Here is a 23,147-nt window from a genome sequence, read left to right on the forward strand (position 1 = left end):
ATGGCCGAGGAATTATTGAACTGGACATATGTGCGAATCAAAGTCGTTCGGTTGATGCATGAAAGCAAAGCTCGCCTGCTATGATGATATATATGAGAATGTGACACTCGTTTCCTGTATGTACATGGACAATATAATACAAAACACCCTCAGTAAAATACCTGTTACCCGTTCCAACCATTCCGGCCCTGGATAGTTTTCGACACTAGTCTTCAATCGAGAACTTGTCCTCGTTATTGTCCCTCTTTTCCGGCCTCAATGATCTCGCATATATCGCACTTGGTGATTGATCGCGGGGACCCCGTTTGCGCAGCCTGATCCCCAAGGTCCCGAGGGCCGCGTCCAGATCTGGCATATCGGCCGCCGAGGTGGCGATCTTGGCCCACCGCACCGTGCCGTCCTTGTCGACGGCGAAGGCGCCGCTGGTCTGCCACCGGTTGCCGCTCTCCGTGGGGCGGTTCCACACGTTCTCCTGCTTGCCGAGCTGGAAGGTCTTGTAGAGCGTCATGGGGCCCAGGACGTGCCAGGTGTTGGAGATGCCCATGCCCCACTGCGCGTACATCTCCCGCTCGTGGTCCACGACCACCTGCACCTCCCAGTTGCCGCCCACCTGGACCACCCAGCGCTCCGTGGACTCGGGCTCCGAGTGCGAGACTGCCACGCAGTGCAGGACGTCCTGGTACATGGACGAGATTTTTGTGAGCTTCTTGAATGTCTTCTCAGCAACTATGATGGCCAGTCAGTTGTTGGGAACGAAAAGTGCAGATATTTCCGAAAGGTAGAGATCGAGCCCGGTAATATTTACAAGAGCCGCAGATCATGCCAAGAATATGATAGACCTTGTCCGTCCTTGGACGTACAGTAGACCTGGGTCACGTGTCGCGGAAAATCGCAAAATCTAGCTGATCAGGAGATCGGGACCACCACATTGACTTACATGGGCAGCCGCAATGCCGCAGGAAAACAACAAGCGTAGGCTTGTCGGTCTTGAACTGGAAGCTGTCGTTGACAGGCGCCCGCTCGCCAGGTTTGGGCGCCGCCTTCACCGTTTTGGCGGCCGGCGTCCTCCAGGACTCCAGTTCCTGAGCTACAGACATCCTCAATTGGGCGAAATTGTCGATGGGAATACACTAACGGACGTCGAATGAAGAAGAGAAGGATTGTCTGGAATGACTGCTGCTACGGGGCCCCTACTTAGTCTAGATGACAACTTGCAATGGATTGCTCGGGATTAAATAAAGGGTGAATGGAAGCTTTCAGTGGCGCACTGCCACAGTTGCCAATTGTGGGCAGCCGCCGCCCAAAGCTTCATAGTTACTCCACCTGCTTTGCGACGGCGAATTTGATGACCAATAATACCTGGCATATGCCAACCAGCAGATGAAAAAGAGGAAAGCTGATAGGATCTGGATCCTTACGATACTTCCAAGCAGGTGTTCACTCAGCGTCGCCATCCACAGCTCTCGAGGCAAGCGCCGTTAGACATCATGCGTGAGATCGTCACTTTGCAGCTTGGCCAGCAGAGCAACTACCTGGGTACACATTTTTGGAACACACAAGTATGCACGTCTCTCCGACTTATAAGATCTGATTTCTTGCTAATTACGACTAGGAGTCATATTTCACATATGGTGAGGATGGCGAGACACCGGTGGACCATGATGTCCATTTCAGACCGGGTATTGGTGCCGACGGCACAGAGACATATATGCCAAGGACAGTCATATATGATCTGAAAGGAGGCTTCGGGTCCATGCGCAAGATCAACGCGCTGTACGAAGCCGAAGGGGAGCCAACCGCTTTGTGGTATGTGCGGTGCGGTGTGATCTAGGGAAGTGCTTCCATTGACTGAGTACAGGAATGGACAACCGGTGGTGCATAGACAACAGCCCATTGATCCCAGCGCCTACCAGGAGAGCCTCGATACCGGAAATGCAGCCCCTGAACTCACCACAAGCTCTGTCAGATACTGGTCTGACTTCAGCCGTGTCTTTTACCACCCGAGGTCGATAGTGCAGTTGAATGAGTATGAGCTAAATTCCAGCCTGATGCCTTTTGAGAAGTGGCACATGGGCGAAGAGCTCTTTTCGTCGCTCGACAAGGATCATGATATACTTGATCGGGATCTACGACCCTTTGTTGAGGAAGCCGATCATATGCAAGGTGTCCAGATCATGACCGGCATCGATGATGCTTGGGGTGGCTTTGCTGCCAAGTACCTGGAGCGCCTGCGAGACGAGTATGGAAAGGTTCCCATTTGGGTCTGGGGGCTTCAAGAGCCAACATCCGGGGTACCGCGGGTAGTGACTACAATCCGACTTCTAACAGCACTGGTACTAATGTTCGTGCCAGGAAAAACGCCTGCTGCGACTGGTCAACAAAGCACGAGCCATTGCCGATATGTACTCGCAAGCATCACTCATCATCCCCCTTGCCGTGCCTTCGAGACTCCCTTCGGGCGTGTCGTTGGATAGATCTTCGCCTTGGCACGTTGCAGGCCTCTTCAATGCAGCAATGGAGAGCACTTCTCTCTTCACCCGCTTGAAGGCGAACGACCAAGTGAACAGCATTAGTATGGGCCATGCAACTGACCTCTTGAACGTCTTCGGGAAACAGACGCTCGCCAATCTTCAATTCAGCATGGTTGAACCTCCCAAGGCTGCCCAGAATGGCACAAATGGAGCTATGCAGTTGCCTACAGGAAGAGGCGAATTATATGGCCGCATCAACGCCCTGGAATTTGAAGATCAGTCAGACTCAGGGGCTCAAAATGAAGTGTCTGCTTTGGACATCGACCTTTCCACAATTGAAGAAGGCATCACTTCGTCCGCAAGCTCCAGACGTCGACGGAGACCGCATCTTTTCTCGCAATTGGCCACTGCACGAGGGGAGGCCGCCTTGAAGGGCTTCCAAGAGGAGGAGCCTTCTGATGAGTATAGGAGGTACGAGCGGCCGAAGACGCATAAGTATGTATATGAATACTTGAAATCCGCTGCTGGCACATTTGGTTTTACGGTGCAGAAATTTTACTTACAGTTCACTAGGTTCCAATCTGAACTCATGTATCCAATGCTGGACAGCTACCCCCGCATCTTCCGGGATAGAGAGCAAAATTCGATCAGGAATCCACTGTCTATGCGCACAGTACTTTCAACGGACTCGTCCGTCACCGACAAGATGAAGGGCCTGAGGACAACTGTGCTGAGATCGATTAGCGTGGAAGATCGGGAGGATGTTGGCAATGAGCTTGCTGAGATATCGGAAGGTTATAAAGAGGGCTTCTCGAGCGGTAGTGATGATGACGACGACGATGAGTGATTCAAGATTAGGAAAGGTATATATTGTATCTCGGTCACTTGGCTGGAGATATCGCTCGACCAAAAGTTTCACGGTTACAGTTGGTACATGATGTCCAAATAACGCAAATACCTTGTCTAGGGCTCGAGACTGCATTAGGAAGTAAGTGTCATCATGAGCACTTGGAATTTGTCCTGACAAAATGGCAAAAAGTAAGGAAATAAAAATAAAAATCTTTTACGCAAAAACGGCGGAAGATAGTGAATTTCATTGCCATTAAGTTGCTTCTTCCATTGAAAGGGATCATTCAGGACGCAAAATCAGTCAAGATGCCGATTGAGATTACTTGAAACCACGTTTCTGGTCAAACGGGGGCATACATGTACATATATGTTACCCCTTTAGGACAAGATATCACATTATTTCTCCGTTTTCCAACGTGTCTTTAAGTGTAAGAACCCCCCGAGACAGGTTTTAGGATTGAACACATCCTTGTTGGAGAATTGAGGTGGAAAAGTTGAATTAGACCAGAGCATTGATTGGTCAGGTAATAAGCCAATGCTAACCACCCTATACTGTTTCCATACCGAGACAAGTATGACACTATAATGCTGCGAGGATAAGTAGCCAATCGAGCCAACGCTACTTGCTGCTGACTGGATTCAATGCACAAGTGCACAGCTTTGGGGATGGACCCCTATTTAATATTTCTATGCTGGCGTTGACATGATTATTGGCCCCTTCTCTTTAGCTGCTTTGTTTCCGATTCCACTCGACACAATCGTCGAATTTTACACCATCGCCTCCGAAACAGTCGAGGGCACTTCCGATGGTCAGGTCGACCTTGCCACTGCTAAGCTGTTTAACAAGATCCAAGTCCTCGAGATGGCGGCCACCGCCCGCGTATGTCACGGGTATGCTACACCACTCGGCCAGCCTCTGGACAAGCTTCTCATCGACACCCTTTTGCAGGCCTTCGTTGTCTGCTGCATGGATCAGGAACTCGGAGCAGTAGGGCTCCAGCTGCTTGATGGACTCTGTATAGTGTTACAAACTGGATGTGATTCTGTCCCGCAGACGTGCGCCTCATAAAATGGAACTTACCTTGATTCACTTCCATGTCCGTGATGGTCTGCCACTTGTTCATGGCAACGAACCACTTGTCGTCGCCTTTCCTCCTGCAGCTGAGGTCGATGACGAGTTTGTTCTTATCTCCGCCGAGAGCGGCCAGGACGGCGTCTAAGCGCTCTTGGCTGAACTTGCCCTCCGGGAAGAGGTAAGACGTGATGATAACCTACTAACGCAAATTTTATTTAGCCTCGTACATACACACCCACACACACACACACACTCTCTCTCTCTCTCTCTCTCTCACTCCAACCAACGGAGCGACTGAGTGACAGGAACATCACCCACCTTTTCGGCACCGTTTTCAATCCAATCCCGTGCGTTCTTGTCACTGATGCCGCCGCCTACTTGCAGGCCCCCGGGCCATGCGGCCAGGGCCTCCTTTGCGGCTTCGTCGTTCTTGGGCCCCAGCATGATGACATGCGCCCCGGTCAGGTCATTGTCCTTGTACAACTTGGAGAAGTGTCCGGCCGGGTGGAGAGATACGTGGTTGGTTTGCAGGGCAGAGTCATCATTGCTCAACGTCCCCCCCACGATCTGCTTTACCTGACCTGCATGCAGGTCTATACAAGGCCGGAAACGGGTCATACTTCGGGTAGTGTATGTAGACTGGGTTGTCCAAAACAAAACAAAAAAGACGACTTATAATGAACCCCCCCGGTCAAAAAGCCTACAGAAAGCGTGGATGTACAGGAGCTTTTGATTGTGCCTGCCCAGGTGTCATGGCGGGGTTGTAGATCGCTAAAAGGCACCGATAACAGCGAGGCTACCGCGGGGTATCGCTGAATTTTAGTGTGTTTTTTTTGCTAAAGGCCAGTGATTTTTCGGCGCGGACCCTTGCGAGGCTGGCAAACCGAAGGAGAGAAAAGGAAGGGAAAAAAGTCGCGGCCATCTTTAGATTAAATCTCCCAAGGACCTTCCCCATCTCATCAGGCCTTTTTCTTGCCAGAACGTCTCAGATCGCCCAGATCACACCATTTCTGGCACGCAAAACAGACGACCGAAACGATGACGGTCCTCGGAAAGCGCAAGTCGCGCTCAGCGGCCCCCGAAAAGCCAGCCATCTCTGAGGAAGAAGCCCAAGCCATCTTCCGCCGGCACTTTGAGGCGCAATTCATGCCACTCGAAGAGAGCAACCCGCACGGCGAAGCCAGCACCAGCGCAGACACAGAGAATGACGGCGACGGCCTGGAAGACCTGCGATCCTCGGACGAAGAAGACGACTGGGACGGACTCTCGGGATCTGACGGCGATGACGATGACGAGGCCCCGGAGCCCATCACGGTCGAGGTGGTAGACTATTCGAAAAGCAGCGGCCCGATCAACCCCCTGGCAGCCGCGCTGGCGAAGCGGGAATCCAAGCGGCTCCTCTCGTCCAAGGTCCCCCTGTCGGACGCGGCGGCGGCGGTCGCCACCAAGTCCAAGACCAAGACGCCCACGGACGAGGACACGACGGACCTGCTCAAGAACGACCTGGCGCTGCAGCGGCTCCTCTCCGAGTCGCACCTCTTCAACCCGTCCGGGCACAGCTCGTCCATGATCGGGTCCTCCGCCGCCGCCGTCGACACGGAGCACAGCGGCCGCAACCGGCACGTGGCCACGGACATGCGCCTGTCGGCGCTGGGCAGCAAGGCCTCCGTCTTCAGGCAGGAGAAGATGCCCATGAGCCACCGCAAGGGCATCGAGGGCGCCAAGGTCGCCCGCGAGTCCAAGAGGAGGAGGGAGGCCAAGGACAACGGCATCATCCTGGAGAGGGAGGTCAAGAAGACGACCAAGCGAGGCGGCAGTGGTGGATCCGGCCGGAGGGAGAGGGCCGTGGATGCGCCTGCGGTCGGCAAGCTGATGAACGGTATGCTGAGGCTGAGCAAAAAGGACGTTGCTGAGATCAACGGTCCGGTACGGAGTAGCGGCAAGATGAAGAAGCGCCGGAGGTAAGAGGCAGATATCTATGGAGTCGTACCAAAACGTTTCGGCGGGCGAGAAGCAAGAAACAGCGCATCGCGCGTTCAAAGGTGCAAACCGTGTTTTTGACTGGCCGCAAAGGGGGAGTTTTTATTTTTTATTAAATTTTTTTTTAAAATATGTTTTCAGCGGGTTACTTGTTCAGCTTCAACGGAGACAAGCTATATAGATGGAAATCTCATATACCCACAGTACCCAATACCTAATAGAACATTGTTCAAACACCCTTCAGGATGTCTCGTCCGACCAACCTTGCGATACAACAGAAAACCACAGAGGCTGAAATCGTGGTTCTAGACCATCTGCAACCAAAATGGTGCGTACATGAGAAACCAATTGTGGAACCTCGGACTACTTGTACACTTGTGTAGCTACTATACCCGGAAACCCCAAGCTTGCAGTAACAGATCACGGCACGATCAGTAATATATCACATGGGCTGCTGAGAGAGTATATGCATAAATATCAACAAGTTCTATCGTCGATTTCAAAAGTTCTTATACTTCAGATATTGGTTTCCCGACCTCTATGTCATCTGGGTCTCCTCTTCCAGGCCCGCTGCAGTATGCGATGTCTGGTGGCATCTGCTGCGAGCTTCTGTCCTCCTCTTCGACGTGGTAAATACAAGCTAGGGAATAGTGAAAGGTGCTAATGAAGAGTATATATACATAGCACGAGTTTCCCCTCGCTCCCAATTGTTCGTCCGTCATTCGAGCCTATGTCGTTTTGTGACCGTGGGTCGCAATAATGAAATGCCACCCGCCCGTCTATCGTCGCGTTTTGGTATCCCTCGTGTAAAATGGGGTTAAAAAAAATAATAAAAAGAAAGATGGAGTATCAACTTGCGACCAGAGAACACAAAGTTGGCTTCCAAAATGCCCGGCAAATTGGCCGGAACCGTACAACAGAAACTCCCCAGATATCGCGCACATGATGCGAAATAACGAAATCAATCCGCTAAACCCCAAAAGCCCCGAATGCCATGCTCGTTGATCCTGAACGAGCCAACCACTCATGATCCTCCCGATTTAATAAAATGGCGTACCCATCATGATGCAATCCCGCTGGAAACAAGAAAAGTTGAAAACACGAATGCCACCCATCTACATCATCGCACCAGTTGGCGTGCTCATCGTCATCGGCATGCTGAGAGTTTGCAGGCTGTTGAATGTTGGTTGCGACATGGTTGTGGCTGGCATCATGCCGTTGCTGGTTGGCGTTCCGTGGCTGTGGGCGACACCATTGAGCGAAGCGTGCATGTATCCGCCCTCCGAGTTGGGGGAGGCTTCCTCCAGAGAACCAAGGTGGTCCTCGCCAGAGTAGTCCTCCTCCTCCTCGCCGGACAGGGGGAATCCACCCTCGGCACCATCACCGCGATCATGGGTGCGCTTGTGTCTAGTTGAGATAACGTTAGTCTGTCTATTCATGTAATGGTACGCTTCTGTGAGAGTGACGTTCTGTGCTGTGACTAATGCGTGTTTCGATCTGAGTGGTTGGATTTGCTTTGCTGTCGGTCTCGCACAATACATCGTAACTCATCACAAGACTCTGCGTTGACAAATGAAATATACATGTAGGAAAGATGTGGGGCATACTGTGCTAGGTTGTCGGATCTAGAGAATGCCTTGCTACAATAAGGGCAGATGTAGGGTCTTTCTTGTGTATGTGTTCTCACGTGTCTAGATATTTCGGTCAGATACATGCGCGGCGCATCACACATGACTCATAACGAAGAAAATTATCGTTCTTACCGCTTCAGGTGCTCTAAACGCTTGAAGAGACGGCCGCAAGTCGGGATGGGGCACGAGTGGGATTTCTGCGGGTATGGGCCCAGCTCCATGACGGTGGCAGAACGGGCTCGGCGGACAACGTTGGGTCCTCCTCCCTGCATCACACTACGCTCACTCATCGAATCACCGTTCATGTCATTGTGGCTCATGTGAAGGTAGTCGTGGTGCTGCAGAGCGAGTGGGTTAAGAGCGGGACTACCCTCGACGGTCGAAAGGGGAGTGCCATGTCTGGACATCTCAAGCATCTCCTTGTGGTGGTGGTGATGGCTTGCCATGGAAACTTGGGAGTTGCTGTAAGCAAGCCCTGGTGGCGAAGTCTCGCCGTCATCCTCAGCCAGGGGCCCTACGGAGGCCGAAACAGATCGTCTCAAGTCAGAGGGGCGGTGGGCAGCCTGGACTTGGGCAGTAGCGGCTGCGATGGCAGACATGGACGGAGGGATCGACGAACGGCGTCTCCTTTGCTTGTAGGTTGGGGAGCCCTCAATGACAGAGTAGACGTTGTTTGCACCATAGGCGCGAGAAAACTGAGGCCCAGCCAGGTTAGAGGGCGGGAGCTGAATCATGCCATTCAGGCCATTCACCCCACCCATGTGGTCAGGAATCGCTGTGTACAGTCCAGTCTCCTCGTTGGCAATGTAGGCAGGCTCGGCACCCATATGCATGGCTTGCTGGGGAGGGGTGATGGGCTCGAAAGAGATGCCGCGGTTGCTGTAATCCTCATATTGAGAAGAAACGAAAGACGGAGCGGGCGAGTATTCCAGACCATATGCGGGCATGGAAGCGTGGCGCTGATGGCCTTGCATGGGCACGCCGTTCTGGTTGTATTGAATACGAGCGTACTCGGGCTCCCGCTTCACTACATGCTGGATTTGTGGGGGCATTTGCGGTGCCATGGCCATTGTCTGATATTGGACCATCGCCTCCAGACCATGCTCCATAGGAGCCATGGTTTGCGGGATCATCTGCGGAGGTGGCATGGAGTCCATGGCCCTCATCACCGGAGATGGCGCTTGAGACTGAGGGAAAGAAACCTGCTGGGCATTGAACGACGATGAGTTGGCTTGCTGCGCCTTGGTCAACTGCTCGTAGAGAGATTGCGACGAGTCGTACTGGAACGACAAGGCGGGCTCGCTGACGGCCATGGTAGTGGCCTCCTGGCCCATCTTTTCCCTCTTGAGATCACGCTCCAGCGCATCGAGGAAAAGGCGGTCGTGCGGCACGCTATACCAGTAAAAGACCTTCTGCTTCTTTTGTGTTCGAATACAGTTGTTCTTGTAGAGGAAATCCAAGAAGGGACTCTTGGGCTCCTCGAGAGACGCATCGGTTCCCGACTTCAGATTTCTCAGATCCGAGAAGATACCCTCTTCGAACTTCTTGGAGTTTTTGACTGGTCGGCCGAATGCCTGGAATCGGAAGGAAAGGCAGCGGACGATGTCAGTACCGGAGATGTGGAACAGGTTGTTCCACAGCACACAGGATACATATTCGCCAGTAGGAAGAAGGAACCTCCGGATATACTGGTCTGGTTGCCAGTCGACAGGTGCCGAAATAAGGAAGTATTTCACTAGAATAAACCGGGTAAGTCCACTGCAAACCAGACTACTTGACTACTTTGGAGCTACTTACGGTTGTCGACTTGCTGCAGGGCTACCTGGGCATCATGTGGCAATGCCTGCTGAGCCTCCGTGCTCAGCATAAACGTCTCTGGTTTTTGGGGTGCTGCCGCCATTGCTGCTTGCTGCGTGTACATTCTCTGCACTGACGCAACTGTAACTTAGCGGACAGGAGTCCAGGGAAGATGGGGGGTCGCGTAAGAATAACCACAATCTAACTGGAACAATTATGCAATGAATATTTGCGTGGAAAGGTAAGTAAAAAAAAACTGGAAAACGGTTGAAAGATGCAGCAAAATAAGTGCTGGCTGCCGTTGGGATGCTTGCTGCTACGAGTTCCAGGGCGCTGCCTCTAGAAACGATTATAGCTTTCAGTGTGATATTGTATTGGTTTTTTAGAAAACAGTCGAGTCCGGCCGGCGGGTAATATTTGCACACAACAGATCGGGGCCAACTTGCTTCAAGCGAATTGGCAAATGAGATCAGTCGACGTGGGTCTTCCAGGTAAGTTGAGGCTGGCTTGAACGAGTGAAGCCAATGGACCCAATGCAGTATTCCGTCCAAGATGCGCGCTGCGGGTGTTGGACGAGGGGCCTTGTGAATAAAAGCGCGTGTCCTCGGGGGTCACTGGTCAAGGCCGGAATGAAAGCTGGGAGCTGTGTGCCGGAACGACTTGGGAAGACCAAGGTGCGTCTGACGGGCAGCAGTTGGGTGTCAGGTACCAGGGGTGGGATGTCGTGAGAGAAGAGAAGCGTCTCGCGAGGGTAGCCCTTTTGACTTGATGGGTGTGCAGCTCTCCGGAAGGTTGTTGGAGAGTAGGAAGCCTGCAACACTTGAGTGACGAGACGGAGGGGAGAGAGAAAGAAAGAAAGAAAAGAGCGAGTATGTCTCGAAGTGAAGAATCACAAGAGTCAAAAAGGCCGGGAGAGGTGGATGAGAGAGGCGGATCTGGGGGGGGTTTAATGATTTCCCTGAGCTGTAAGTGGGTTGGGGCGGGTTTGGAGCAGCCAGAAGCAGAGAGATTTGGGGTGGGAACCTTGACCAGCAACTTTGGACATGGGACTTGGGACTTGGGACTTGGGACTTGGGGCGCCAGTCTCCGGCTGGGCCATGGGAGGGTGGACGTGCAGGTGCAGGTGTAGGCGCAGGCGCAGGTGCAAGGGAGGAGCGAGGAGCAGAGGAGCGAAAGAGCGCGGACACGCAGGCTGGATTGGATTGGATTGGATTGGATGGTTGGTACGCACACGATTGGACAAGTTCTGCCCACAATCCTGCCCTACTGTAGGTACATGCTATGCACAAAGCATGCCACCCAGTCGTGCTGCGTGGTGGGCGGAAGCTAAAAGTCGACCAAGGTACACACACACATCCAGCACTACCATTGCATTACGAGAGGGTACTACTAGTATGCCGTTCGTCTCTATCCAGTTTTTATTATCCATCAGTCTCTGCGATGCAGTACATACGTGCATGCACGCATCTTGCGGCATGTACTTGTATTGTAATTGTAACCGTAATCTCGGACGCCAAAGAGCGGACAGAGGGCACGCCCAAATGAGTGAGTGCTTCGACCGCCCCCAGCACAGAGCATCTGGCGGTTATTGTCAACGGCTGGTGCTTTTCTAGGGACCAGCGCTAGCCCTGACCTGTACAAGCCTCATCTCTCCACCTCCACAGGCCATGAGCCATAGGCGAGCGAAGCCAGGGACGTTGTCTCTTCTGTCATGCCATGCCAGCTCCGGCGACTTTCCTGCCCTCAAAAGAGGAACAAAGCTGTTGTGGGTATTTCCGAGAAGAAAAGAGGAGGCGTGAGGCATCGCAGGGAAGCAGGAAGGGATCCTGACAGGGTCACGAGAGGACATGGCTCAGAGTATCCTTGTTGCGTATGTATTATCGTCACGCGTTGTCTGTACATACAGTGCCCACTAGAATCAATCTCCAAGTAATCGTTTCTTCCTTCTCTGGTCTGCGCACCACGTTATGTTTTGGTTTTTCTTTTTCTTCTTCTTCTTCTTCTTCTTCTTCTTCTCCTTCCCCCCTCCAAAGTCCGTCTTGATATAAAATGCGTTGTCCCTCAATCTAGGACAATTCTACAGGGGCCTAACGACGCTGCACGCATCCGGCGGCTGATGAGGAGAATACGGTTGCTCTTGTTTACCCACTAGTTGTGGATGTCACCGGATCATCGCGGCCAGACTCAAGGATCACCTCTTGAGGTGAAAGATCAGGATCAGGTAACAAGGAGCCAGTTCGGGTGGTTGACACACGGCCCTTCTAGTTGCATTCTAGTGCTGGGATTGTGCTGGCTTCTTGGAGATAGTCCAGGAACGGTCGGCTTTGATTTCTGCAATGGTACGGGGTCCAGCTTATCCTTGGCGAAGAGCTTTTTTGCCAGAAATGACCACAATTAGGTGACCCGCACCCAATGACACCGCAAGTCTTTGCTGGCTGGCTGGCTGGCTTCCTATTCCCAACATACGCTGCAGAACGATCCAGTAAAGTGGGAAATGGTTCAATCTACTCGTGTCCCTTTCAAACTCGGGCTCAATGCTGACGGCGTTACGCTCTGGCGCTGTGCGTCCGGCCGCCATGACGGTCGCACGCAAATTAAAGCAGTGGTCCAGAATAGATCATCCCGCAAGTGCGAAGAGATCTGAGATGACCGAGATGGAGACGCTGATGGGTCGCATAGTCATGCTCTAGCAGGGATTGAATGGAGTACATAGCATTTCGTTGGTCAAGTTCACAGCAACGACACTTTTCTGCTTGAGCGCGACAAAGCGGCAAGCACCTAGGCAGTCTAGTCGGTTTGCTTCGGTACCGGTACTCCACCCTCTTAGCACCGCAACCAGAAAATATTGCATCTGCATGAACCGAGTATGATGACTTACTCTCAGCAGAAGGGAACAAGCAGATCGAGAGACATTGTGCTCAGTTATGTGACCCAGACTAGCTCATTAGTATCCACTGTGATTATTATGTACAGCTGTCAGTGTCTTAGACAAGCTTAAAAAGGAGTCAGGATATATTACTCGGTAGTGCGCCAGCGACGGGATCAGCGTAATTTCCGCATGCTGCTACATCGCTTGGGTTTCTGGAAGAAAAACCTACATGCTAGGGCAGTTCTGACAGCTCTGTACGTCTTCAGAACCACAAATGTTGAAGATTAACGTACGATGTCAAAACCCGGCATATAATAGAGCAGCTGCTGGGCTTAATCGATATCAACTTTGCTCGTAGCCGTTGCTCACAAGGGATGAGTTCATGAAAATACGATATTCCCACTGAAAATGCAACCAGGCACGAATTCCAAAGGGCGCAACCAAAAAAGCTCATGACGGACGTGGGCCATGGTAGGCATCGAATCTTGCCATGTTCATTGATTGATCGACTTGCTCACGGAGAAAACGCCGATGTTCATTCTGACTTCGTCGTGTAAAACACATCGTATACAGAGAGCTTTGCTATAAGGTATAGGCAAGCAAGCATTTCAGTGTCGCCTAGTATACCCAACGACACAGCTACATAGCAGGATCATGCCAGCCGGCTCTTCTGCCGACCCATGAAAAGGCAATGCTCTCCACCACGGAACATTTCCTGCTGTGCATAGTAAGGTGCAGTCCCATGAACGAGTATACGGAGTATATTATGACGGTATCCTCCAAGTTAAATGGATCTAAACGATGTATCGGTACTTTTGCATCGAGCCCCCATCGAGCAAATGAAATGTAACCATTCGATGGCATGGGCTTACAACGCTGCTTTAGTCTTCGCGTACGTGACTGGGCAACGCTGAACGGTAGTCGCTGTCTGCATGTCTGCCTCCGAGCCTCTTGGCAGTTCTTCCTTGTTCTTGCTCCTGATCCTGGTTCATTGGGCATAACGGGACCGGGGTTTTCGCTGCCGACTTGTCATTAGTGCATCTCTTGAGGAATCTGAAACGAGTTTTAGAAATGGGCGCCATTTTCTTTCTTTGGACTTGCAGCATGGCAGGCATGGCAGGCATGGCATGCATGGCAATACCTATGCCTATGCAATCACTCACCCCGACCATTCTACAGTACGTATGCCTCTCCTTGTACAGAGCAGCCAGCTTATTCTTCAACTCCACAAGCCAAGCAGAGACGCCATGTTGTGATTTGATCAATTCAACTAGCCCAACCACCGCGCTACCGCACCTTCGACTATGCAAATCCATCATTTCCAAACCACTCGTTGAGCGCTTTCATCGGGTGCGCCATGGAAATTCACGCTCGTAAGAATTGCGGAGATGGTCAATTTTGTAGGCCGTCTTTGACGAAGCAATACCCAATCGATCTTTTGTTAGCCGCCAGGCCAAAGTAAATCGGCGTGGCTAACTGCACTGCACACGTTCTGCGGCTGGTAGCCGTTGTACTTGAGCGAGCCTGCATAATATCACGCCGCTGAAAAGCAAGCATAATATTCCTCTCTTCAACCTCGAAATTAAACAGCAACATGTTTCCACCATTGCTTTCTCATCCTGGTGACTTTGCTTGTGCCAACTCCGCTGTCATAGATAAACCTGTACACCACCCTCCTGATCACAGACAAAAGAGGGTGTGCCCGAGTAGAAACATCATGACGTCGGCGCTGCATGAATTGTTCATACCGATTATTGAATTTCGCCACTTGCACTTACACTGGCGCCTTTGGCTGCCATTTATGGACCTGAGGTCTTGACATAGCGATTGCTTGGCTCTTCAAATACTATGAGAAGAGAATGCCATTATGGTGACCCTTCGGCCGAACGTGCGTTGTGGGCTGCATGCACTAGCAATTGGTCAATTCCCAATATGGTAGGCGGACCTGTTTGATCAGCATCACCAGCATAATGTGAAACCATCACACTCAGGAACCTCAGCAGCGGGCAGGCCAGCCATCTGTGGCTCAACCTCCCGGCAGCAAGTTTGTCTCGTGGGTTTGGATGAAGTCATACCCGAATTTCTCTTTACGATTTTCCACGGCTCCCCTGACCCTGCTGGAATGCGACCTATCTCACCGCTGTAATGTTCGTATTCTGCAAAGCGTCGTTTCTTGCAGGGAAAGACAACTAGCTTAGGAATTCCATAAAATATAAGGTGACATCTCGCCAAATGCGAAACTCCTCCGCAATTTCATTTCGTTAGCACTACCGGCAAGTCACCCAGCAAATCGGCGTTTGCCGGCAACGACTCCCGGACAGATCTAGAAGGATGTTTCTTCGTCTCAACCATCACTCGAAACAACAAATGCTAATTCAGAAAGCCTTCTGCGATCCCATATGCTGATGAGCGCATGCTCGATTGCGCGCCACGGTACCTTCATGTCCACCATAAAGTAGATATCACTGCCGGTATTTGTTTTACTGACTCGTTTCAACCTTGCCCAGCGCCATGTCTAGAAATCACATGATCTATTGGGTTATTGCGTACACCTCCATTCGTCTAAAAGAAAAAAACTTACAAGCTGTCGGTTTTTGCTTTTGCGTAGTCACTCCCGTTACTGGAAAGATCCAGGGTTACGTCCTACAGATACATAATGGCACTTGAATGGTCCATTCTGTACGAGCCTTCTGATCTCAGTGTCGCTCGTCTTTCGGAGACATAGACAGCTGCCGTCCAAACAACCTCTAATCCAGGGCTTTCGGGCATCTCAAGGTGTTTTGTTTCAAAATTTGCCCGGTCTTCGGTCATAACTACCAAGCTTAAACTTTACCTCCGGCAGACTTCAGTGGTGGTTTCACAGGCCAATGATGCCACTGAAGAGCTTGCACCCACACTTGCGTATCGCTTTCATGCCGGCCAGGAGAGCTGTTCGGCACTCTGATTGGCTGCTTCAGAAAGCCCCAGTCACCAATTCGCGTGTTTCGTACTTCTTTGGTCCAGAAATAGAATCTTCAGCAACGCTCATCCATATATCTCTACCCTATCTCACGGTCGCGTTCTCGACGGCCTGCCTATCCGCTGGGTGGCCGCAGAAAAGTACGCTGCCGAACCCTGGGCGGCTCCGTTAAAGATCAGGTTCGTGCAGAATTAATGGCAAACTGCGCGTACCTGCGTCAACCAAAATAAGATACTACGATGCGGAAGCCGCCAGCAGATGGTTGGGTGGGAGTTGAAGACATCTTAGGCCTACTAAGCGGGTCTTATACAGGCGACATCGCAATCAGTCAGCTTCGCGATCAAAGAGTGAGAAGAGCCTCAACCGCGCGCATGCAAGAGCTACATAGTTCATGCGAGAGCGACTGACGACCATTCACATGAGTACACAGCATACGACCGTTGATTAGATGAAACTAAGCCACTCGGGCAGGTCGCGTGTAAATATTCATATCAAAATATCCCTATGCAAATTAAAGCAGAGTGGAGGCGACAGTGGTGTAGTATTGCTAGCTGTTCGGGTAAAAAAAATATATTGCGCGGGAGATCTGCGAAGCTTATCATATTCCAGCATTCTTTCTGTGGCGGTGCCAATCCGTCGCAACTGGCAAAGTTCTGGCGGGAAAATCTCACATTGTGCACTTGCCACCCCAAGCATATGAATTTGAAGTGCTCTCAATCAGAACACCGCTTGTACCATGAGTCCAGGTTCATTTTCAGTGCACCGAATCCAGTATATTCTTCTGATACGAAGGTGTACGCACGGTGATCATCCGCATTCGCCCAAGCGCTGATCATCGCTTTATCATGGCCAGAGATCGACTGCAGGTACTATTGCAGCTCCTGAAACGCGACTCACGATGCCATCTTATTGCACATGGCGATGAAACATTCAGTCTTTATCCTGGCAGTTTTCTTTATGCCAAGCTCATATCCTCAAATCCTCAAGAGCAGTGGTGGGCTACCGTAGCACTAGCCGGTGCCATTGCAGCTGCGGAGATCTAGAATTGGTGTCCCTGGTGTAAAAAGGGCCGACCTACATTCGTTCGCTACATGGATCTGCTCTCTTTCAGGAATGCTGCTCAGATGATCCTGCCCGGTGACACAGTCATCCTCAAAGTCACGGGCTGAATGTGCACGTCCTCATAAAGGATGTTCGTTCACCTGAAGAAGATATGTCATGCGTACTTGCAGAAGACGGTCGCATCTAGTAGGGCTTGGCAAGCCGCCATCACCACAATGGGCATCGTTTCAGAGTCGCTAGCCTCAGGAACATGAGACAGGAACACCCAAAATGGATTTGTCGCAAGTTTTTCTGGCCCGCTTCCAGAAAGACACACGGACCATGATTTACACCTCGACCTCACAATAATCAGCGCTGCCAGTCGACTTTGATGAATGCCCACATGACTAGCACGCCAGTCATACGCGATCCCGAGCTGATGCCATGATGGCCTACATAGTATACGTTTCTCCATACCCAATTTTAGAGTCCTTCCGAGTCTAAACAAGGAACATCCCTGACACTGTCAACTATGTCCCTTTTTGACGATATCCCCGATGCCCTACGAGCTGATACCTATTCACCCACCCGGCTAAGTTTTCAAGACGATGGTTTGGAGTAGATTGCTTCCAGCTTTTTTCCGCGTTTGCAAGGGGCTAGATCACTTGGAGCTCAGCGGCAAAGCGAGCATACTGCACGGTTCGGCTGCTAAACGGATTGCCATCCATACCAGCCGCCTCGGCTTCGAATACAGCTCGGGCGATCCGCCGATCAGGATGGCAAGTAAGCCCAAGCCCCAGCGTGTAAACTGACCCTGCGCCTAGACCACTGCTCTCTCGTATTTAAAAGATAGCTTCTGCTTGAGCAATATCAGAGGAATCCGCCATGTACCACGGCATACTAATTGCAAGCAGTTGAGTAAAACTCACTCATTACCCCGGCTGTGATACCATCTGGCGGGTAAAATGTCCGCCCAATACTCCGTAGCTGCTGTTACGCTGGGCGCTTGGCCTGTGCTTACGGCTTTCCATGTTTCATCCTCCATCGGTACCCCTTCTTGGCATGGGCAAAGGGACAATTCCCACCTGTCTGGTTGCTCCGTTTGTGGCGCTGAGTCTGATCTCTGGGAAACACACATTCGCGGAAGACGCCCAAATCGGCGTTCGCAGGATGGAAAGTGTGCAACCTCTGATCTATGCGGATGCCCTCGCTTTGACTCCTCCGGTTTGCCCAAGTGGTCGAAAAGTCTGAAACAATGACAGATAGAAGTTTCCTGTTACATCACGAGTCACTTCTGTTTTGCTGACGCGGTCGTGACCAAATCTGCCCGGCGTCCTATCGGCCAAAAGGTACAATGACAATAGTGAATGTACGGATCCGTACTATTTTTGGGAAACACAAGCATAACGTCGTGAACAACATCATCCGCCCTTTTCGGTCTCTGACTCCTTTGCCAAGCTCCAATGTTGATGTCAGCGGCGAAGGGAGCTTTTCGGGTCGGTTGTGCCTTCCCGGAAGCGAAGTGAAGCCCACAGCGAAACAAAGGTACCCATGGCCCGTTCTATCTCGTTGTGCTAGTTACTCTCTTTCCATGACAGCAGGCTTTTTTGGCTTTCATCCGAAAAGAGCACGCTCCTCACCCTGGGCCCAGATCCTCTGCCATGCTTGCCACGAGAAGTCCCTAGAGTGCAGAGTGATAGGGCTAGTCCCTCAACCGGATGGTATACCGGCTGGCCCACCAACGGCGCCAATAGAGAATCGGCTTCTGAAACCGCCAGGCTCTTCGGAAGTGGGTTTCCCAGCTATCGTCAAGACCTCTCTTCAAGGGTTGTGCTTGCTTCCACGAACATGCGGCATAAAATCTAGAACTCTTTGGGGGCAAGACCGATGGAGTATGGTAAGGCCAGGCAGGGCTAACTATAGTATCTCCTCCTGCGACCCCACCAGCTGAGAGTCAGTGACTGCTTGATGATCGACGCCGATTCGCATGGTACACCCAGGGTGCTGTACATGCTCGCCTGGCTCGTTGGTAGCTGATCGCGTAGGCCAAGAGCGGCGATTCACGGACCTAGGTCCTCAGATTTACTAAGAGCCGCCGCTGGTGGCGCCCGCATAGCCAAGCCTCGGGGTATAGTGGTTTGCTGGAACAGTACTACCTAAAGAGTTGGTGGACAGTGCTCCATACCAGGCTTTGTGACAAGATAATGATGTATTCATGTTGATCGGGGTTATGCAAACTCTCTTGTCTGATGTCATGCCGATAACTTTTACAGTAGATCTGGCATGTATAATCGTGGCGGAGATATAGTTAAGGGTTGTGAGTAAAAGTAATTTTCACAACATCAAAGGTCTGGATCATCGTCAGGTTCACCCATTGTCTGAAGAGCAAGACTGTGATATAGTTGTGTTGGTGGGCACACAGACAGAACGTAAGTCGTCACGATAGTGTGTAGTATACTAGGTAACACCTGCGATAGAGAGAATCGTTTGGCTACAGAAGTCTTCGATTACTCTGAATCAAACTACGTCCCTACATAAATGCATCAGAAAGGCTACCAGGGTATCCATACAGAAGCCGCTGATAGACTGTTATAGTTGTGAATGCCTTTGACTGTAATCGTTTTTGAGTCTACCAATCTTACAAGTCTGGTGATGATTTCGAATTATGTAAGGCTTCAGATCATGCCACTATTTACTATTTCTGAAGGCGTATGTATATGCTCTCAATAACGTCATCCGCCGTTTGGTTGGAGTCAACATCCTGTCCATGATAGAGCGCGCGCTGAAGCCTGCTACAACGGGAAAGGAAGGATGCCCGTTCCAGCTGACACGGCGGCGTGCTTGAATATCTGGGTTTCTCGCTCCCCAACATCTTCCCGCTTAAATTCTCAACAACCCACTAACCTCGCCTTTCAGCCTGAGACGGCGGCAAAAACCTGGTGAATGGCAGCTACGGCTTTCTCCACGATAACCTCGATCGTCCTGCTGTCGACATTGTAAGGCGGCATGATCATAATGTGGTCGCCCTGCTGGTCTCCTGCGCAGCCCTGCCCGTAGTATATCGCCATATCACTCGGTGACGCCATGGCAGCTTTGTGTACTCTCTGCGCAACCTGTAAGCTCGGGTCGAAGGGCATCTTTGTCTGCTTGTTCTCCACGAATTCTATGCCCCAGAAGAGCCCGCGGCCTCGTATATCTCCCACGTGTGGATGGTCGCCGACTCTCTGCCTGAGGAGCTTCTCTAGGTTTTGTCCCTGTTCCCGCACATTTGTGAGCAAGTTATCACCGGTGATGATCTCCTGTACCTTCAGCGCCGCAGCGCATCCGAGCGGATGGTCTTGGTACGTGTGGCCATGCGTGAAGGTGACATTCCGGTCTTGCATTTCCTGGTGAATCTTGGGCCCTACCAGAATTGCGGATACCGGCTGGTACCCTCCAGAAAGACCTTTGCCGATCGTCTGGATATCAGGCAGGACTCCCTCCTGCTCCCAGGCGTGGTTTGTTCCAGTTCTGCCCATCCCACACATGACTTCGTCTAGAATGAACAGAGCTCCATATCTGTCACAGACCGACTTCATAGCCTGGAAGTATCCCGGGACTGCTGGTATGCAGCCAGAAGCGGCACCAACAACGGGCTCCGCGATGAAGGCTATCACAGTACCTGGTTCCAGCCGCCGGAACATATCTTCCAACTCCTGGGCTTTTCGTGCAACGTATAAGGTATCTGGTTCGCCGTCGAGCCTCTGGCGGTAAGCATTACAAGCTGGTATGCGATGTACATTGGAGAGCAGCAACTCCTCAAAGGGTGCCCGTCGGCTCATATGGCCTCCAAGACTCAGTGAGCCCAAGGTAATGCCATGATACGACTCGTCTCGCGATATAAACTTGACACGCTCCATTTCGCCCTTCCAGACAAAATATTCGCGGGCGAGTTTCATCGCTCCCTCGATAGCCTCGGAGCCTAGGCCTTGGGTATCATTTATCTGTCAAAGGTAATAGGATCACGAGGACAAGCTTACCAGAACAGGTTATGTAAACCTTGTTGAAGTGACCGCCCGAGGTGGAAGAAAACCATTCCGACAGGGCCAACTTGGCACTGTTCTCGAAGAAGCCCCAGGGCACATACGAGATATTCATGGCCTGGGCGACCATTGCCTCGATCACTTCCTTGTTCCCATGGCCGATGCAAGCTACGCCAGCGCCGCCACAAGCATCCAGTATATGGCGGCCGTCGTCGAGAAGGATGTAGTTTTCATGGCCACTGACAGCTATCGGCCGATCAGAGCTGAGAGACAATCTGCTTTCTACAACTGTAGACTCCTCATGACAATCGGCAATGACTTTATGAGAGATCAAGCTTGAGCTTTTACAAAGAATTGAACCCTGATCCGCCATGCCCGGACTGTTTGGCAAAATCGGATCTAAAATATGCACGGTTTGCATCATGGTAATATGGCCTGGTCCCATATAATGGGGACGGCATACCTCGTCGGGGAGATGTGTGCATATAGTTATGGGGGAGATGTCTGCGAATATTCTAAGACAGGTATTCTTGCGCCCTTAACACATCCTCACTATGCGCCCAAAACCGTTACCCAATTTGTGAGCCGGGGAAAAATTCAGGTGCGCCTATTGGAGGGATTGCGCGGGTCGGATCCTCACACGCTGAGCCTTGAACCGTTGGTGCAGTGCCACTGAAGGTGTGGGGGGATGCGTTGCATTGAGCACTTTTGCAGACGTATCAGAGCTCGAGGCCAGCTGCATGTAAGCATAGGACACTGCTGGGTGACTCTGTACCCGTCGGAAACGGAAGGGAAACACGCCGCCACATAGGACGTTGCTGTCCGTGACCAAGCTGAATGCCCGGGCGAAAGATGCTACGATGCGCACACCGGTTGATGTAGACCAATCGTTATTCATCTAATGTAGCATATGCTTCAGCCCTTGTTGGGAAATAACCAAATATGAAGCAGAAGCAGGCACAGAATATGTGATCGCCTCTATAATAAGTACTATACCAGTTTAGAAAAGGGAGCGCTTTCGAGAATGATGTTTGCTTTGACTTGATGACCTTGTCTTCTGCCCTAGGCGAACGGCTAGGCATGTAATCCAAGTTTCTAGAATCTGTAGCAAAATAAGGCTGCATTTTTGGCAGTGGAACAGCTCCTAAATGAGCATGTATCATAGGTACGAGTCCTCGTTGCATTGTGATGGGCCACGGGATCCGGGTCCGGCCCGGGAAGGAGATGCACCAACCGATGTGATGTGATCAGGCAGTAAGTGAGATGATGGTGGGCAGATGTTGACTTTCCCCGCTCCAAAAGCAGCTAATTGCCTGTTTTCGGATTATTATAAAGAGTCTTATTACAATGACCAGGTCGGCGGCGCCACTGCCCAGCCCAGCCCTCTTTCCCTTTGCCGAAGGACGGCATCACGAACGGGCCGGGCTATGATGTGACGAATGAGATAATACTGTTTCTGTTGCACAACATCGAAATCGAGTTTAGAAGAACACCAAGGGCGCGGATCTTACCGGAGGTTCCAAGCAGTGCATCTCAAGACACTTGGCCAGGACAGTGCATTCTGTTAGTCCGGGGCTGAGCTATGATCAAACGATTTTACGCATACTTCCGATCCAATCAGGGAACCCTGGAGGCAAGTGGCTAACTCGGCAGCTATATTATGCAGCAGAAATTTGTACATGAAGAGATTATGTCGGTTGGGATCATACATATGCGAGAGTACTGACATCGGTCACATTTGCCCTTCTGCGTCCAATCATTAAGCCTCAGCAGCCTGTCATGGTTAATGCAGTTGGTAGGGCGTGCTTCACCAGGCTGCAGGCCTACCCTCTTTCGACCTGATTAACACAGAAACCGCGGACATGCCGCGGCAGAAACAAACATCAGGGTATCGCGAAAAGCTTCCCTCATCCAGCCATACAGACTCGTTGAAAGCCAGCGCACCGTGATCGAGTACCGAGTGGTTTGTATGAAAAGCACTCGTGTTGCCCAAACGTCCGAAGAGGCTCAAAGCCTGCAAGACCTGTAACCTGTTCGTTCGTTAGAAATAGCTGAGGATGAGCAGCTGTCACCGTAACAATATTAATCATCGCCTTGGCGCTTTCTTAAATGCAGGTTCAGTGTAGGGCCGGCCAATGACCAAACACGAATTAACAGCAGACACATTTGTTTCCGGCTGAGCCAGCATGTGAAAGGCAGCCCCATCACAATATGGAAGACTCCATAGTTAATAAAACAGCTTGTTCCTGCGTCCCACTATAACATCTATGCTCAACGTGGAATCTTGCCTGGTGTTGCGGCGTGATAGTTCCGACTCTTAGATGTCGTAGCGGTATGAATCGAGTATAGGAAAAGTGAGCTCATCAAACCTGCTGTGTATGTGACAAAACAAAGTGGGCAATAAAGGGAACAAGATCCCGAAGAACCCTTGACCGTCGAGACGATATTTCTTA

General features: G+C 51.3%; 7 protein-coding genes across 7 annotated transcripts; 3 read left to right on the top strand and 4 right to left on the bottom strand.

Moving 5' to 3' along the window:
* Positions 1-32: 32 nt before the first annotated feature.
* BKA67DRAFT_550237 (uncharacterized protein) lies at positions 33-1,319 on the bottom strand. Its single transcript, XM_046101641.1, has 2 exons — positions 938-1,319; positions 33-726 (listed from the first exon to the last, which is right to left on the bottom strand). The coding sequence occupies exons 1-2, from the start codon at positions 1,095-1,097 to the stop codon at positions 206-208; spliced, it is 681 nt and encodes a 226-aa protein (XP_045965253.1). The 5' UTR covers positions 1,098-1,319; the 3' UTR covers positions 33-205.
* BKA67DRAFT_550242 (tubulin nucleotide-binding domain-like protein) lies at positions 1,320-3,543 on the top strand. The gene is made up of 4 exons (XM_046101642.1): positions 1,320-1,559; positions 1,613-1,806; positions 1,859-2,300; positions 2,353-3,543. Exons 1-4 carry the CDS (start codon positions 1,488-1,490, stop codon positions 3,316-3,318), a joined length of 1,674 nt encoding a protein of 557 aa, XP_045965254.1. The 5' UTR covers positions 1,320-1,487; the 3' UTR covers positions 3,319-3,543.
* A 252-nt stretch (positions 3,544-3,795) lies between these two features.
* BKA67DRAFT_550244 (uncharacterized protein) lies at positions 3,796-5,242 on the bottom strand. Its single transcript, XM_046101643.1, has 3 exons — positions 4,714-5,242; positions 4,402-4,591; positions 3,796-4,334 (listed from the first exon to the last, which is right to left on the bottom strand). The coding sequence occupies exons 1-3, from the start codon at positions 5,011-5,013 to the stop codon at positions 4,045-4,047; spliced, it is 780 nt and encodes a 259-aa protein (XP_045965255.1). The 5' UTR covers positions 5,014-5,242; the 3' UTR covers positions 3,796-4,044.
* Positions 5,243-6,827, top strand: BKA67DRAFT_550246 (uncharacterized protein). Its single transcript, XM_046101644.1, has one exon. It carries the CDS (start codon positions 5,434-5,436, stop codon positions 6,358-6,360), a length of 927 nt encoding a protein of 308 aa, XP_045965256.1. The 5' UTR covers positions 5,243-5,433; the 3' UTR covers positions 6,361-6,827.
* A 663-nt stretch (positions 6,828-7,490) lies between these two features.
* Positions 7,491-9,927, bottom strand: BKA67DRAFT_511075 (STE like transcription factor; the record flags this gene model as incomplete). Its single annotated transcript, XM_046097379.1, has 4 exons — positions 7,491-7,782; positions 7,983-8,066; positions 8,139-9,741; positions 9,804-9,927. 4 exons carry the CDS (start codon positions 9,925-9,927, stop codon positions 7,491-7,493), a joined length of 2,103 nt encoding a protein of 700 aa, XP_045965257.1.
* Positions 9,928-13,654: 3,727 nt separating this feature from the next.
* BKA67DRAFT_75759 (uncharacterized protein) lies at positions 13,655-14,129 on the top strand. The gene is made up of 2 exons (XM_046109416.1): positions 13,655-13,850; positions 13,905-14,129. Exons 1-2 carry the CDS (start codon positions 13,744-13,746, stop codon positions 14,047-14,049), a joined length of 252 nt encoding a protein of 83 aa, XP_045965258.1. The 5' UTR covers positions 13,655-13,743; the 3' UTR covers positions 14,050-14,129.
* Positions 14,130-19,265: 5,136 nt separating this feature from the next.
* On the bottom strand, positions 19,266-21,326 carry BKA67DRAFT_550261 (aminotransferase, class III). The gene is made up of 2 exons (XM_046101645.1): positions 20,692-21,326; positions 19,266-20,633 (listed from the first exon to the last, which is right to left on the bottom strand). The coding sequence occupies exons 1-2, from the start codon at positions 21,137-21,139 to the stop codon at positions 19,585-19,587; spliced, it is 1,497 nt and encodes a 498-aa protein (XP_045965259.1). The 5' UTR covers positions 21,140-21,326; the 3' UTR covers positions 19,266-19,584.
* Positions 21,327-23,147: the final 1,821 nt, after the last annotated feature.

Source organism: Truncatella angustata (genome assembly GCF_020726525.1).
Source record: "Truncatella angustata strain MPI-SDFR-AT-0073 chromosome Unknown BKA67scaffold_1, whole genome shotgun sequence".
NCBI lineage: Eukaryota > Fungi > Ascomycota > Sordariomycetes > Amphisphaeriales > Sporocadaceae > Truncatella > Truncatella angustata.